The sequence below is a fragment of the Ursus americanus genome, chromosome 18 (assembly GCF_024610735.1).
Source record: "Ursus americanus isolate L20-20 chromosome 18, mUrsAme1.1.p, whole genome shotgun sequence".
Taxonomy (NCBI): Eukaryota; Metazoa; Chordata; class Mammalia; order Carnivora; family Ursidae; genus Ursus; species Ursus americanus.
The window spans coordinates 32,633,211-32,649,696 of record NC_142144.1 but is presented as its reverse complement, the minus strand read 5'-3'; the positions used below and the strand labels follow the sequence as shown (position 1 = coordinate 32,649,696).

At 52.3% G+C, this 16,486-nt stretch overlaps 1 protein-coding gene across 1 annotated transcript in view; it reads left to right on the top strand.

Moving 5' to 3' along the window:
• The first annotated feature begins 447 nt into the window (after positions 1-447).
• CCDC180 (coiled-coil domain containing 180) overlaps positions 448-16,486 on the top strand; it is a 63,424-nt gene continuing 47,385 nt past the window's right edge. Inside the window, exons 1-11 of the mRNA XM_087869542.1 lie at positions 448-663; positions 922-1,017; positions 2,431-2,621; positions 5,524-5,612; positions 6,600-6,712; positions 7,528-7,656; positions 7,756-7,866; positions 7,990-8,085; positions 9,141-9,304; positions 10,681-10,800; positions 13,942-14,021. Of these exons, the coding sequence (XP_087725668.1) occupies positions 949-1,017; positions 2,431-2,621; positions 5,524-5,612; positions 6,600-6,712; positions 7,528-7,656; positions 7,756-7,866; positions 7,990-8,085; positions 9,141-9,304; positions 10,681-10,800; positions 13,942-14,021 (1,162 nt within the window). The 5' untranslated portion in view covers positions 448-663; positions 922-948. The remainder of the gene's footprint in view (positions 664-921; positions 1,018-2,430; positions 2,622-5,523; positions 5,613-6,599; positions 6,713-7,527; positions 7,657-7,755; positions 7,867-7,989; positions 8,086-9,140; positions 9,305-10,680; positions 10,801-13,941; positions 14,022-16,486) is intronic.

Below are 16,486 nucleotides of genomic sequence, written 5' to 3'. Positions count from 1 at the left end.
GGAGAAACCGGTAGCGAGAGAATGGGTTCCTAAATTTCACCGCTCCGGGTGGGGCGCTCCCGTTGCTAGGGGCAATCTCCTCCCACCTCGGAAAGGAAGTGGGGGCGGGGCCAGCGGGGTTCCTGCCCCTCTGCGTTGCCTTGGAGACCAAGTGCGTCCAGTTGCAGTTGAGCCTGAAGGGCCCTGGCTGACTTGAGTGGTGCCTTCTTGCAGGTGGGGCGTTGGGCTTCTGGGCGCAGGGCCCCCCTCCATCGGCCGGGCTTGGAGGGGATGGCCAGGGACTGCTCCTCCCCCCCCCCTCCGTAGGCTGGCGGGGCTGGTGGCGTGAGACGAGCCTACTGGGTCTTCTCAGGATACAGTAGGTGCCTAATTAGCATGGCTAGAGTCAGACTGCTCCCTCCCTCCACTACTCTGTCTCTGTGTCCACTCTTGGCGGGGAGTGGCAGAGGAGGGAGTCAGGGGTCCTTGAACCGTGTTCAGCTCCAGATTGGGGGTTCAAGGCCAGGTTGAAATCCAGGTTGACATCTTGGGCACGTTGATTTTTCCCAGGAGAGCTTGGGAGAGTGAAGCACAAAACAATAACCATTTATTATTATTCTTTGCCCCCAAAGTCCCTTTCGGATTTGCACCCTGCGCGGTCCGTGAGTTCTGTTCTTGCCTGAGGTTTGTTTCCTTTTTGCTTCTTTGTCCCTCTCCTCTTTTTGTTTAAAATAAAAACCCTGATGCCTGAGAGGGGCCCCATGCTTTTCCCAGAGCAGCAGGGTGGGTCCCACAGGTGGGTCCAACCCCAACCAGGTTGCCTGGGTGGGCCTTGTCCTAGGCGGAGGACTTGTCCTGGGGGTGGGAGCGTCAACTTCTCAACCTCGGTCGGAATGGAGACCAAAGCCCAGACAGGATTCCTGGACAATGAATTCCCAACAGGGGCGTTCAGCCAGCGGCCAAGTCAAGATGTCCTCAGTGGGGAAGGTGACCCAGGTTCCCAGCGGGAAACTCTACCAGCAGATCTTTGAGGCTGAGGTAGGTGTGTCCCTCTGTTACCCACTTCCCTCTCCTCCCCAAACTTCCTCCCTCTGAAGGCTTCTTTGCCTGGGAATCCAATGAAACAAGGCTTTGAAATTGCTTCGATTTTAAAAATAATTTTTTTTTTATTTAAAGATTTTATTTATTTATTCGACAGAGATAGAGACAGCCAGCGAGAGAGGGAACACAAGCAGGGGGAGTGGGAGAGGAAGAAGCAGGCTCATAGCAGAAGAGCCTGATGTGGGGCTCCATCCCAGATCGCCGGGATCACGCCCTGAGCCGAAGGCAGACGCTCAACCGCTGTGCCACCCAGGCGCCCCTAAAAATAATTCTTATTGGTTCTTAAAACTTAGGAATACAAAATTAGAACGTCTGTTCTTGAAAATTAAAAAACTTACATTAAAATGTTAATTAAATTAAATTAAATTTAAACTTAAATTATTCAGAAATAGCCAGAATTAACCAATGGATGTTTTGGGACCTTTTTCTATGCACAAAAGAATTTTTAATTTTTTCTATTTAAAAATGGGTTTGATTCTATACCAGTGTTTTGAAACCTGCTTTTCCCCTGTTAACAGTTTTACACTGACCTTCCCCATGCCAAGGGGTATCTGGGTACTTCAGGATGTTGAGAGGCTGCCTAGTTGTGAATCTAGGACTTCCCATCATGTATTAAAGTAATGCTCTCTTGACAACCATACAGGTTGCTGAAATTGCCTTGTTGTGTATGAAAACTGCACAGACAAGAACAATATCTTACTGTACTGCTTATTTAAAAGGGATTTGCGTTCCTACTTTGAGCCCTGAATAATCCTTTCTGTAGAAGGCTTGGAAATTATACAAGTATAAGGAAACCAAAGAAACAAATGACTCCCATGACCCTGCTGCCTGGAAGCATCACACCATTCTTAACATTTAGCACACTTTCTCCAGGTCATTTTTCTGTGAGTTAAAAATTTTGAGATCACATGGTATAATTTTAGTTATAATTTATAATTTATGCTTTTAATTGATATGTTTTATGGTTTCTCATAAGCATTTCCCTGTGTCATAAAAAATCCTTTGTAAGCCTCTTTCTTAATAAATGCCTGACATTCCATTGAAGCAACATACCAAGTTTACTCAACCAGTCTCCTATAATTGGACAGTCCCATTTTTCTAATTCCTTGTGATTATGAAAGATGCTGGGATAAGCATCTTGGCCCTCATTAAGATTTCTTAAGAGATACAGTTCTAGATGGCTGAATATTTTGGGGGAGTGCATGGTTCATACCCTGGGGTTGAAGGCCTCCCTGCAAAGTGCCTTCCTGTTGGCAAGTTCCCCCTTGACCTTATAAGACTGCGTGGTCAGGCTGTGGTGCTGGGGAGCCTACTGCTCTGACCCCCCACTGGGATCTTTTGTGGATTCAGGCGCAGCTGCTCCGCTCTCTGGCGGCGTCCAGGAAGCGTGCCTTGGAACGGTCTATGACCCCCAAGAATGGCAGGAAGCCCTTGATGAAGAAGATGGATATTCCTGAAGGGGAGATGATGTCTCCCCGGCAGCAGAAGTGGGCTCACAGCCTACCCAATGACTGGGTCACGGAAAACCCTGTTCTCTACAGGTAGGTCCTGGGGTCCACACTGCACTGCCACCCACTGGGGGTGGCTTGTCAGAGTCTTCAAAAACTCAGGAAGATCTCACTGGGTGTGAGAGGAGTGCCAGGTAGGAATGAAGTCCCAGGTGCCTCCTCAGAAAGAGAGAGGTAATGGCCCCTATTTTGCAGGACTGTGCTGCTCCCTCCCTTCCTCTTCCTCCTCCTCAGTAATGATTGAGTGCCTAGGACCAGGTACTGGGTATGGGAACCCATCCTCCTGGAACTTGAGGCCTTGATAGTAAATAAATAAGCAAGGCCCCCCAAAGGTGGGAAGACTCTGACCCAGAGGACGAGCGGTGGCACAGAGGTCAGGAAAGCCCCTGAGGAGGGGCCTCAGCTGAGACCAGAGGATGAGGGGAGGGAGGCATGGGGCAAGGCTCTGAGGCAGGAGGGGCTTGGTCCACTCCAGAAGGCTGAAGAAGTCAGTGGGCCTGGCGGGGGCTTGGGGGGAGAGGGGTAGGAGATGAGGCTAGGAGAGGCCTGCGGACCGCAGTCAGGATTTTGGACTACTGAAGTGAGCAACTGATTTGCCTTTTGAAGGCCTTCCGGCTGCTGTGTGCAGAATGTAGGGAGCTGCTAGAAGAGGCAGGGAGGCCTGGTGGGGCTGCAAGACAGAGAGTAGGGTACTTCACGTATATTTTGGAGGCAGAACCCACCAGACTAGGTAGTGGATTGGATGGGAGGAGAGGGCTCCTGAGAGTCCTGGGTCTGTGGCTGGAGTGCTTGCGTGGACGGCCGAGGGGCCATTCCCTGAGATGGGCGCATATGGTATTGGGGCCGGAAGACCGGGAGTTCCCTCTGAACCTCCACGCTTAGAAGTTGAACTTGAGATTCCTGAGCATGCCATTTCAGCTCCCTGAGCTCAGACTCCTCAATTCCGGAAAAGGAAAGAAAAGGAAGAGGAGAGGCTGCATCTACCTCACCGGGACGCTGGGGAGAATGTAGCCGGAGCTGAGCTTCCCTTCGCTCTGCAAGCTCCGCACAAGCCACAAACCCTTCTCTGGTCTGGACTCTGAAGGGGAAGTCAGTCTTTCTCCACCTGCCTTTGCTTTCCCTTTCACCTGCCTTGGGGCAGAGATTGACCTAATGCTAGGTAAAGGTCTCTGCCCTGACCTACGTTTGACTTTTCCTAGGGAAATCCCAGGCTTCTGACCCTCAGTACCCTTAACTACCTCCAGAGGGGCAAACCCACTGGCCACCCAAGCCCAGACTGGAGTCAGTGTTCTCTAGCCCCTGTGCTGATGTCCAGTGCAGGGGTCCAGAGGCACAGATGGCGGGGGCCTGTCGATGCTACCCCCACTTGCCAGGAGGATGGTCTTGCAGCCTGCCTGTGACTCTGGTGCCCACAGGGTCTAAGCCCCTTCTCAGCTGACCTGAGAGTTACCTGTGCCTCCCAAGGGTCCCCTCTTCCCCAGGGTTTAGCCTAGGACCACCCATTATCCCAATAACCAGATCAGTCAGGAACTCTTAGCCCTCACAGGAGAGTGTTTTAGGAAAGACACATCTCATGGAGGGTGCTCGCATTGTGCTGTGTTTGCTTCCTGGGACAGATAGACAAAGCCAGCTCTGCCCTGGACACAGATCCAGAGGACAACTCCCTGTGGCTTGTGGCAGGAAGAAAGATGTGTTTGTAACCTGCCAGGCTCTGCCGCCCTCAGATGACTAGGGTCCCCAACTCACCATTGGCATCTCTGCCTTGTCCCCTTCTTGAAAATTCAGCCAGCCAAAGCCAGCCAATTTATGTGTTCCTTCACCCAGGGCAGGGCCTCAGGATGAGGAGCCCAAGGTAGGAATAGATCAGCAGCAGCATGAACCAAGTCCTGGGGTCAAGTGACCAAGAAGCCAGAGCCATCAGCATTTCCTGTAGTCAGAACACCTGGGCTCCCACGGGCATCTGATTGACAAGGTTGAAAGACCCACCTCTGGAGGGTCAGTCAGGCCCTGCAATCTTCCTCGCTGGTAAGGCTGCAGTGAGGACTACATGAGAAATGACTAGAAAGCACTGCATGTGTGGGGGCCCTGAGGAATGGCAGGTGTCATTGAGACCTGTTGCATTTCTGGGCTGCTTTGTCCTGTGGACAGTGCATTCAGGGATTTTTATTCCAAAGCTAAGGTCATGCTCACCCACCCTGCTCCTCCCTGCTGAGATAGTTTGTCCTGGGTCTCAGCTTTCTCCTCCCACACCCAGACCCCATGGACCGTGGATCTTAGCCTCACACACATGGGTCGGGGAATCTCAGCTCTGCTTTGTACAGTGACTTCTCTAAGCCCCCTTCCCCCATCCTGGACAAGGGGTTACCCCAAATGCCTCATAGGATGGGTTGCCCCAGGAGCAAATGCTGAATGCCTAGCACCGGCCGCTTTTCCAGGCGGGTCACGCCCCTTCTGGTCCTCAGTGTTCCCATGTGGAAGTGGTTCTTGCCTACTACCTACACTTGGTTTGCAGCCAGAGCAGAAGCAGATCCTGATTTCTTTTGTTTGTTTGTTTTTAAGATTTTATTTATTTGAGAGAGAGAGAGCATGAGCGGGGTGAGGGGCAGAGGGAGAAGCAGGCTCTCCACTAAGCAGGGAGCCCGATGTGGGGCTCAATCCCAGGACCCTGAGATTAAGACCTGAGCTGAAGGCAGATGCTTAACCAACTGAGCCGCCCAGGCGCCCTGCATCCCTGGTTCTTGTCTAAGGACTATGGTGCCTGCTGGCAGCAGATGTCTGTTGGGAGACTGGCATGGCCTTGGGGCTGTCTGGGATGTGGGGGGGCTAGGTTATTGCCGATACCCAGGGTCCCTCTGAGGACTCCCTTGTGGGCCAGAGCTGCCCTGGTGTGGGCCAGGGGCCTGGGGGTTTACTCTTTCCTCTGTTTATGCTTCAGGGAAAAGGAAATAATCAAGAAGAAAAAAGCTCAAGAAAGCGAGAGCACCATTGCTGCCCGGGAGGTCCGGGGCCTCATGGACACCATCAGTGAGCCTCTGTTCGACCGTGAGGGCAGGCCCGGCTTTCTTCCCTCAGCCTCCTTCCCTGAGCCTCTTCCCCTGGGCCTTCTTCTCAATACAGGGAGCTGGGGAGGGGGCAAGGGGCTCTGCACACTCGGCATTTACCGGTGAAAATCATTTGGTAACAGAGGTTGCTTGCTTTACTGCGATATCACGAGAGGATTTCAGTCTGCATTGTCTTCCTTCATACTGTGGAGGAAGGCTCTTCTTTATGATTAAGAAATAATACGTGCTCAGTATAAGTAATCCCTACACGCAACGTGGGGTTCGAACTTACAACAGACACCCCCTAATACACGCTAACTGTGGAAAAACAAAGGAAGGAGATAGGCAGAAAGCAAACACTCTCCCTTCACAATAGCACTGCCTCGTCCCGAGGATGGCCCCCACCGCGGAACCACACGGGCCAGGCCGTAGCTAGGTTCCCACACAGATCAGGGGACAGCAGAGCTCAGGGCGGGAACGCAGAGCCTCGGGCAGATGGCCCGCATCCAAACCCCTGCTCAGCCGCCGACTGCATTTGCTCTTGAACGCCCTTGCCTGAGCCTCCTCACTGTGAAACGGGGCTGGTAAAACAGAACCTGCCTCTCGGCCTCTTCAGCAGTGGCAGAGCAATGCCTGGTACGGGCTAAGTGCTATTTAAGTGCTGGCTATTCTTACTTGTGTATGTATGTGCTTCTATAAAACTTTTAAAAAACATAACTGTTCCCATTCTATACGTCCATTTGGAAACTTTTCCTGGCATTTAACCGTAGATGCGAGACTTCATGCCTTATAGCACTTGGGGAGCACCTTGGCCTTTTCTCTTCTTCCTTAAGCGTCTGACACTGTGGCCTGGTTTGGAGGTCCATCTTCTGAACCAAGGCACTTTCTGCCTTGCTGACTTTTCCTGGGCACTGTCCCCTTGCATCAAAGCTCCGAGGGCAGCCTCCTCACCTCTGTTGTTCTCCCCCAGTTCCCGAGAGGACCTGCACCGCCACCCCAGGCACCACGGGAATGGACTCCAAGAGGCAGGGCTATGAGAGAGCTCTGGGGAGCTTTAAGGAGGAGATTGCTCAGATTGGGATGGTGAGAGTCCTCCCTCTCTCCCCTTTTGTTCCTGGGCCATTCCCAAGCTGGGCTTGTCACTGCACCCCCAGCTCAGAGGTCCTGAGTGGCTCACCAGCGGTGTAGACGGAATCAGAGTAGCCATGTTTGAGTGGCTCATTATGAGTGCTCATGATGAGCTCAGCTCTCTAAGTCGGGGACCATTATCATTCCCACTCTACAGGTGAGGCCCAGAAAGTCTTGCCTGACTTGGCACGTAAGGGACCAGGTGGGAACTGGACTCCAGGGCTGATGCCAAAGGCCAGCCCTTGAGCTCCCTGCTCAGTCCTGCTGGGGGTGCTGGTCTTCCCACCCCCTGCCAGTCATCACTTCACTCATCTGTCCCGTCTGTACATGAGCTCTATCATTGTCCGGGCCTCTGTGGCTTTGGTCATGCAGCGTAACTGAGCCTCAGTTTCCTCATCGGAAGTAAACTCGGAATTCTCTCACTGGCCACTTCTTTAATGAATATTTGTTGATCCCCAACCACGGGCCAGGCCTGATGTCAGCACCTACTCCAGAGGGTGTGATGAGGACCAAGTGAGTCTGAGGACGAGGGCCCAGCCCAGGGCAGAGCGCCCAGCACGTGGCATGTGACCGAATGAATGGTGCCTGCCCTTGTGCCCTGGCTGTGAACTAGTTAGTAAATCCTAGCTCCTTAGGTCTAGGGAATGGTTGTTAGTTTTGAGGCTGGACCACAGCTGGTACTTCCCCATCACGGGGCCAGGGGTGGGGGGAAAGGCAGGGCTCTCTGGTGGCATTGATACCGCAGCCGTTGCTCTACTGGCCTGTTTTAGGAAATGGAACCTTTCATCTTGGAGCCAGGAGCACTTTTTTTAAAAAAGCTGGCCGAGTCTGATGAAGACATCGACAGACTCTTCCAAAAGGTGGAAAGCGACACCCACCTGGAAGACTACACCATCCAAGTAGGGGTTCCCTTGTGGCCAGGCCTGCCCCACCTGGGTCCTGCTCCTTCCCTCCCCGTCTGTCTGTCCTCCCAGGCTGACCCAGGCTTCTTGGCATAGACCCTGCTGGAGCTGTGGGATCAGGTGGCTGAGAAGTTCCAGTTTCAGAAGCAGGGGATCAAGGAGCTGGATGAGGCCCTGTACGAGGCCGAGTTCTCCCGGGCAGATAAAGTGAGTTGGCCGGCAGGTGGGCCTGTGGTGATTTTCACCTGTGGGATTTGTGAGGCATCGTCTGTGTCCTTTCAGGTCTCCAGGAAAAGAGAGTCGCTAACAATGGCACCTTGTTGTTTCTAGCTCAAAAGCGTGTTGAAGAAATATGTGGAAATCATAGAGAAAACTTCCTACCTCATGCAGCCCGACGTGTACAGGCTGATAAATACGGAAGCCATGGTGAGTGGTTTGCACGTGCAGGGGATCGGCCCACAGGTGGAGCGGGACCGGAGGATGCCCCAGAGTCCCTAACTTTTATCCACTTGATAAAAGTGGGGGGGGGGCCAGAGTTAGTAGCATCCTGGGGACGTTTCATTGTGTGACTTCCACATGCTTATTTGACTCACTGTAGCATCTGGCACTTGTTCCTTACTCCATGTGCATTCATCTCATTTAATTTCACAAAATCCCTATGCTGCCAACAGCATTATCTTCATATTATGGCTGCAGAATTAGAGGTTCAGGAAAAACCTGCTGGTGCCCCCCAGCTAGGAAGTATAGCCAACAGCAATCCTCAGGTTCCAGTGAAAATTGTTGCTGGAATTTCTACCCATTGAGTCTGGCAGGTTGTCACCCTTGCTGCAGGGTGGTGCCTCGAGCGCCGTGGGCAGTTATGGCGGCATTTGGCTGTCGCACTCCTCGGGGGCATGGGAGAGACTGCTGTCATAAAGGAGGCAGGCTTCTAAGTAGCAGAACAGTGCCACACAATGAAGAATGGTCCCCACTGCCATGCCAAGGATGCCCAGGGGAGGATCTGCGGAAGAATGTTCTAGCTCTGGCCTCATTGGGTAATTGGGTCTTCATTCTCATCACCGCCATATGTGACTGATCCCTGATGGTGTGAGCACTCTGCTTTTGGAAAAAAGTTATTAAAAAACCAACAACAACAGTTAAACACTAATAGCTCACGAGACTGCTTATCTCCAGTGAACTGAAATCAGTTTCTTTAACAATCTGGTACGGTCTTGGGGCTGGGTTGAAGGCACATAGTTAAGTCAGGGTCATAGGTAAGCCTTAGGGAAAGACCCCTGTCACTGTCCATGGCTGCTCAGCCCCAGGCAACGTCACTGAGTGCCCAGTGACCCCTTGGTGCCCCTCAGATCCTGCCACTGCCCTACTCGGCCCTGCTGGGCCCCTGGCCCTGTGCCTGCACCTCACCTGGCCCCTCTTCCCCTGTCCCTCTCCAACTGAGCCTTGCTCTGAGCTTGGAGAGCCCCTGCCTGCCTGCACCACAGGTTATAAACCAGGCCCTCCTGGGCAACCGGAGGGCCATCGCACAGCTGTTCATCAACCTCATGGAGGCCACGCTGCAGCAGGAGCTCGAGAGCCACCGCCGCTGGCAGGGCCTGGTGGACGCCTGGAAGGCTCTCAAGAAGCAGGCCCTGGTGCAGACTTTCAGGTCCGTGGCTGCCCGCTCTGCAGCTCTTCCCCAGCCCGCCTGGGAGGCCGGCCTGGCAAGCCGGCGACCCCCGCCCTCCCTTTCAGTTGGGACTCCAGAATGCTGCCGTTCTTCGGGGGCTAAAAATACGTGTTGCTTTTTTTTTTTTTTTTTGAAGTTACAGTAGATCAAAATATAAGGAAGAAATTAAAAATCACCAGTAATCTCTCACCACAGGGAGAAGCACAGCTGATATTTTGGTATATTTCCTCCCAAGCTTTTTTAGACCCACACTGCATATGTCGCTTTGTATCTTAATTTTCTTCATAAACATTATCACATAAGCATTTTCTGAGCCCAGTACAGATTGTTTGAAAACATCCGTCTGATTATCTGCCCAAATTCCACTCTGCTGTTACACATAACCCTGTTACTGGGCCAGGGAGAAGGGTCCATCAGGCTCTGGTGCTTCCTGCCCTCTGGTAGTGAGTTCCACCTGGGGGAGGAAGGGAGCGGGCCCAGCTCCATGCTTCCTCCACCAGGCAGCACTTCTGTTAATACTGATAGGAGGATCCTGCGGCTTCTGGCCAACAAGCAAGCCTTTCTTTTGCTTGTTGGGCCGAGATGTCTGAGGATGCCAAAGAATGTCTGTCCCTCTGCACTGTGGGTCTGGGGACACGGGGCCCATCTGTACACCTGAATTTCCAGATGGAGAACACCAGAGTCTGACTCTGGGGATGAAAGAAAAGTGTACTGAGACCTGGCTCCACCTGTACTTTCCCTGTCACCTTGATCAAGCACTTGAACCTATTAGAGACTTTCTCTCCTTATGCAAAGCAGGCACAACGATGGGCGAGTGTTAGGGTTTCAGTGATGATCAAGATGCTGTATGGGAAGTGACTGGTCTGGGCCTGGGCCTGGGGGTTGTTACAAATGTCAGTAATCATCAACAGTGATGTCAGGAGCACTTCCCCTGAGCCAGGCATGGTGCTAGGGGCTTTGCTTGCAGTATCTTTCCGGGTCCTTATAGGTACCAGGTGAGGAAGGTACTCTTCATTGACTCTATTACAGAAAGGAAGCAGATTCAGAGGAGGGGAGTGACTTGCCCAAGGTCACAGAACTGGCAGGCAGCAGTCAGGACCCACACCTAGATCTGTGTCTGCTGGTCCCAGGCTTTTAGCGCCAGAGCCTCACTGGCAGCCCTGTGGTTCTTCCCTCCTGCCTCCTTCCCTCCCTCCTTTCATCATTGTCCCAGAGGCCCCAATGGGGAGGAAGCAGGTGGAGCGGCGTAAGGATGCTTATATTCTGAATGTTCTTACCATGGGTCTCATCCCCTCCCTCCCACCTGCCCTGTGCCGCCTCTCCTCTCTGTGGTCCCGATGCATCTGGATACCCAGTGAGTTCATGGCCAGTGAGAGGATCCAGGCTCCTCCAGCTGTGAAGAAGGAGATGGAGAGCATGCTGAAGAACCAGAAAGCCCTGCAGCAAAAGCGGCTGGAGCATCTCTGCGCCGTCTGGTACACCGGGAGGGCCTCCAGCCGGGGGTGCTGTGGAGAGACACAGTCCATGGGGGAGGCAGGCACAGTCCTCAGCATTGACCACTCTCCTGAGGCATCCTCCAGGCCTGGCCATCTCCTTGTTCCCTAGTCCTGTGCTGGCTGCCTGGGCCCACATTCTGGGGCATTCTAGCCCCAGTGGCCGCAAAGAACATGACACATTTGCCGGGGGAAAGAAGTTTAGTGTGACTGTGCCAAAAACCGTGGAAGGCAGCAAGGGCAAAGGAGGGGGGCAGGCTGAGTGGGGGAGGAGGGGCCAGGTCCAGGGGTTGGACTTTTTCCTGAGAGCTCATGTGGAGCAGAGTGGCTCCATCAGCCTTGCAGTTTGGAGGGTGAGTTGGAGGGTCTGAGGCTGGAGCCTGGAGGGCCGTGAGGCCATCAGACAGGGAACCTGTTAGAGGCTGTGGGTGTTCCTCTCAGCCCTGGGCTCACCCAACTCTGACCCTATAATAAACTGTTTGGTGAGGGGCACAGTGAATGTTCTAGACCCTGGAAGCCCACTGCTTGGGATCCTATAGTATCCACTTGACGGAGCCTGTGTGGCAAGTGCAGACACTTCACGTGCTGGGAGACGCTCCTCCTCTCCCTGTGTACCTCGGTCCCTCCCATCCCTAACCCTGGTAGCTCTGGGTTACCTGCTTGTCTGCCCACCACAGAGCCCAAGTGCTCCTCGGGTATCTGTGACAATTAGAACCCCACCCTGTCTCCCCCAGGGCAGGAACATTTTCATGCAGGTGCAAAATTAACAAGGTGGATAAAAATCTCAGGATAAGGTAAAGTGCTTTTCTTGTTTTTTGCAACTCCACTTTTTCTGACTGCGTCCCTGTTTATGAAACTGGGCCAAACTCAGTCTTTCTTGGGGTTGTATCCATTGAGGTGAAGCCGTGATTCCCCATCCATCACAGGCCCGGGGAAGGGGCCTGTTCCTCTGCATTTGGTCCACCCCCATGTCCTGGGGCCACTGCCCACCCCCACCCCCCACCTCGACAACTGGCAGCAGGAATCTTGAGGATACTCTGTGCCCCTGTGGCCTCACACTCAGGCAGCTGTTTCCCTCCGGGTACCTGGGTCTTACAGCTGCCCCCCGGCCTTCCTCCAGGAAGGAGGACCCAGGCTGCCACTGCCAGGCAACTGCCATCCTATCTGCCCACCCCTGCCCCCAGGCCCCTTCTGCTGGGTGAGGAGAGAGCCCTGGTCCTCAGCTGTCGCCTGCCAGCCCAGCTCCCCTCCCCAGGGTTCTTGGCCCACTCCCACCAATGCTTCCCCTCCCCAGGGCTCTAGGCTCTCCTGAAAACTTAGATTTTGAGAACAAAATCCAGAAAGATTCTAGGCTGCTGTCTTTTCTACCCTGCCACATCCCTCACACAGGCTGTGAACACAGGGCTGGCTGGCTAGCCACCTGAGTGAAGGGAGAGACAGGGCCAAAGACAGGCAGGAAAATGCATTCCCTGGCACGTCTGGCCACTGCTGGGAAACACTATGTAACGGCAGTGTCTGTGGGCAGAGCACAGAGCTGGTGGGTGACCTGACCCAAGCTGAGGGAGTTGGGGGCAACTCTGTGAAGTCAGAGGCAAGAGTGTGCATGTACAGGACGCAGCAGCTCCTTTGCCGTGGGCATACAGAGAGGGGTGAAGCCAGGGCACGATCTGTGTCTGAAGTATGTGCTGCAAACCCATGAACTAGACCCCAGACATTTTCAAATTTCACCAGTTTTTCTACTGTTGTCCTTTTTCTGTTCCAGGACCCAATCCAGGACACAATACTGCACTTCGTATAATGTTTTGGCTTGAGACTATGCTGTACACAGTCTCGTAGTTATCTTTTGCTCTTTACTGTCCCACCATAAGTAGGGTGCCCAAGTCCACCATGGGTTACACATCTTGTCCTGGTATAATCATTAATAGAATCCCTCTCTTCATTGTCAAAAATGTCCTGGTTTGGGCAATAAGTCGTATGGTCCTCCTTGCTATATGCATCTTTCCGTACCATTAAATACCACCCAAAATTTAGTGACTTAGAACAACAAGCATTTCTTATTTCTCACCATTCTGTGGGTTGTTTCCCACAGGGTGTTTCCCCCGGTCTGGGCTGGTCGGGCTGGGGCTAGATGGTCTACAATGGCCTCATTCCCATGTCTGGAGCCTGGGCTGGGACAGCTGGGGCTTCTCTGGTGGTGGTGGCAAAGCTCCCCCCAACAAGAGGGCAAGGGGAGCACACAAGCCTTTCCAATCTGCTGTCTCATTTGTTAATGTCTCATTGGCTAAAGCAAATCACGTGGCCCAGCGTAGCCCAGGGGTAGAGAAACAGACTGAGGGGAGCAGCTACTGACATTGGCTGGTTTTTCAATGTGCCACACTACCTTTAGTGACTTCAGAAGAGAATTCACCGTACTTTATTTAGACAGAACCCTATTGTTGGATATGAAGTTTATGATTTTTTGAGTGCTTATAAACACTATTGTTAAGCATCTGTCTTAATGCATAAACTTTGTATGCATTTATATTGTGACCTGGGATTCGGTTCCTAGAAGTAGGCAAGTAGGCATCCTTTGTCAGGTGATGTGAACCATTTGTTTTTTTCCATTAGGGAAATTCAGTTTTCTTTTCTTTCTTTCTTTCTTTCTTTCTTTCTTTCTTTCTTTCTTTCTTTCTTTCTTTCTTTCTTTCTTTCTTTTTCTTTCTTTCCTTCTTTCTTTCTTTCTTTCTTTCTTTCTTTCTTTCTTTCGAGAGAGAGAGAGAGAAAGGGTGCACAGGTGTGTGAGGTAGGGGAGGGAGGGCGAGAATATTAAGCAGACTCCATGCCACCTCCGTCTCATGAGCCTGAGGTCATGACCTGAGGCAAATTCTAGAGTCCTTAACCGGGGACTTAACCGACTGAGCCACCCAGGTGTCCTGTTTTATTTTCTAAGTAACAGACTTGTTAATATTAATAGACCTCTTATGAGTTATATTTTTGGTACCAGGAGATCCCCAGCAAGCCAACTGTTTCTTCCATATGTACATAGATACTCCCCTGGGGCTGTGTGCTTTAAAGATGCTGCCAGTTCTGGTAAGTGAGCATTTTATTCAAGCATGGCTTACCTGTCATATCTTCCTTCCCCAGTGACCTTCTACCCCCTAATTACAGCAAAGCCCAGCTGACTGAATGGCATTCTTCTCTCAACTCCTTAAACAAGCACCTCGGTGAGTGAGGTTTGTGGCATGCCGCTTGGCTCTCTTCAGAACCCTGCTCGGGTAGAAGCCAGGCATCTGTGTGAGCGTCTATCATAAACTTGGGGGTGGGGCACGTCCCCTGGAGGAGGGAGGGAGTGCAGATGGAAGCGTGAGCTCTGAGGGTTCGTAGAGGATCTCCCAAACCCTGCCTGGTAGAGCTCTTTTCCTCGCTCCCACAGCTTCCTGGTCCCTGCCCAGCTGGCAACCATGCCAGCCACACACTCTGACCCCTGAACCTTGACCCCAGCAAGGAGCCAGAGGGATGGCTCTGATGAGCTCCTGTGAGGACAGCTTGGGGTCCTGGTGCTGGGCATAGGAGATGCCAGACATGTGGTCTTGTAATCAGAGTGATGTGGGTTTAACCCCCAGTTCTGTGCTGTCCCAACTGTGTGGCTTGGGGGAAGTCATGGCCTCTCTTGGCCTCAAACTGCTCCTCTATAAAATAGGGATCTCAAGAGGAACAATAACGGTACCTCGCTTGTGGGGTTGTTGTGAGAAATTACATCCTACAGTCCAGTCATATGTAGTTCAATGCCTGGCTTACATGGAAAGTGCTCAATAATAAATGGTAATGTTTAAAAATGCTCTATCACGAGGGTCCTCAAACTCCCACCCATGGGCTCCTGCTTGTTTGCACGTAAGCTTCCCTGGGACGCAGCTGTGCTCACAGCTTTGCTCACAGACTGTGTCTGGCTGCCTCTGCTCTACGGCAGCAGAAACGAGTAGTCGGGGGCCTGGGGGGCTCAGTCAGTTAAGCGTCTGCCTTCAGCTCGGGTCATGATCCCAGGGTCCTGGGATCAAGCCCTGTATCGGGCTCCCTGCCCAGTGGGGAGCCTGCTTCTCCCTCTGCTGCTCCCCCTGCTTATGGCCTCTCTGTCAAATAAATAAATAAAATCTTTAAAAAACAAAACAAAAAGAGTAGTTCCAACAGACTTTATGGCTGGCAAAACTGGCAATATCTACTATCTAGCCCTTTATAGGAAATGTTTGCCAAGCCCTACTCTAGAAGATATAGGATATTTCCATTTCCTTTGAAACTTACTGGTAAGATCAGTGGTGTCTTGTCCCCCTGTGATAGAGAAGGACTCAGAGGCATAGAGAGGTGAGGTGTCCTGCCCATGGTCACACAGCTAATGAAGTCACAACAGCACTTGACCTGGGTACTTTGGTTAAGAATACCCACCATTGCTCTCAGGGCTCTCAGGTTTAGAACTGCAGAGGTATTAGAATTATAATACCAGGGGCAAGAGCCCCAAGACCCTAAATAGTAGCAATGACTGCCATTTATCAGGTACCCCCTAGGGATGGGTGTGGGGCTGGGCCCTGGTACCCAGCAGGGTGCATTGCTCCTTGGGTGTTTCCTGGCCACAGCAGAAGTCAGACCACGCAGGATGTTACAGCAGAGAGTAGACAGGTGACCAGCATGTTTCTGGGGACACAGCTTGGTTAAGGGTCATACGATACCTTGCCAAGGAAGTGTTCATCCAGTCAAGAACTGCAAGGCAAGAGTTGGCCCAACCCAGGGCTGAGGGGAGCTTTTCTGGCAGGAGGAATAGCATGTGAGAAGACTCAGGGGGCAAGACAGAGCTGGGTCCTTTGGGGAAAGGAGGACATGACTGGGGAGGCTGGAAGATGCCAAGGGGTCAGACTGTGCTGACCACGCAGCCATGTGGGGGAGGCTGGGCTTTCTCTGGTGGGAGCGGGAACCCAGGGCAAAGTTCGGAGCTGGGAGTGATGAAGTCAGAGTGGAAGAGATCAGAGGGGTACAGGAGTGGAAGCACAGATCTCAGTGACTTCACGGGATGGGTGGGGATGTGCTAGCCTAGGAAGCCACCCTGGGACCCGAGAAACCAGCTTCAGAGCTTCTCCTCATCAGTTCCACTGCATATCTGCCCCCCCACCCCCTCCGTGTCCTCCATCTACCCAGCTTCCATCCAGCCTGTCCTCCTCCACAGCCCTCCTCCAAAAACGACCACCGCAGAATCTTTGTGCTTTCAGTTTCTAGAACTGCCAGGTACATTAAACTTCAGCTACTTGTCCTAGTCACCAAGAGTCACACTGAGTTTATTAGAAAGTGGGAAACAGTAGACGGGGAGGAGAGAAAATCAATCAGCTTCTGAGCTTTCTCCTAGCCCATTCACTTTTAAAGGAATTAAACTCTAGTTAATTTGCAACCTTGTTATTGGTTTATGATTTGGTATAACCATCTGAAAAGAATTTCATTACCCTTGAAACAGAGTCAAGAATCAGGGTTAGAATAGATTCGGAACAGAGAAGGGAAACATCCTTATCTTGGGGTGTCGGGGACTTTGTGAGGAAGGAGATCCCAGCCCTTGCTCAGAATCGGGACCACGGATCTCACCTCAGTTATCTTCACGAAAGGGAGAAGCTGCCTTTCTTGCGCAGGGGAAACCCCTTCTAATCTCCGCTCTTCC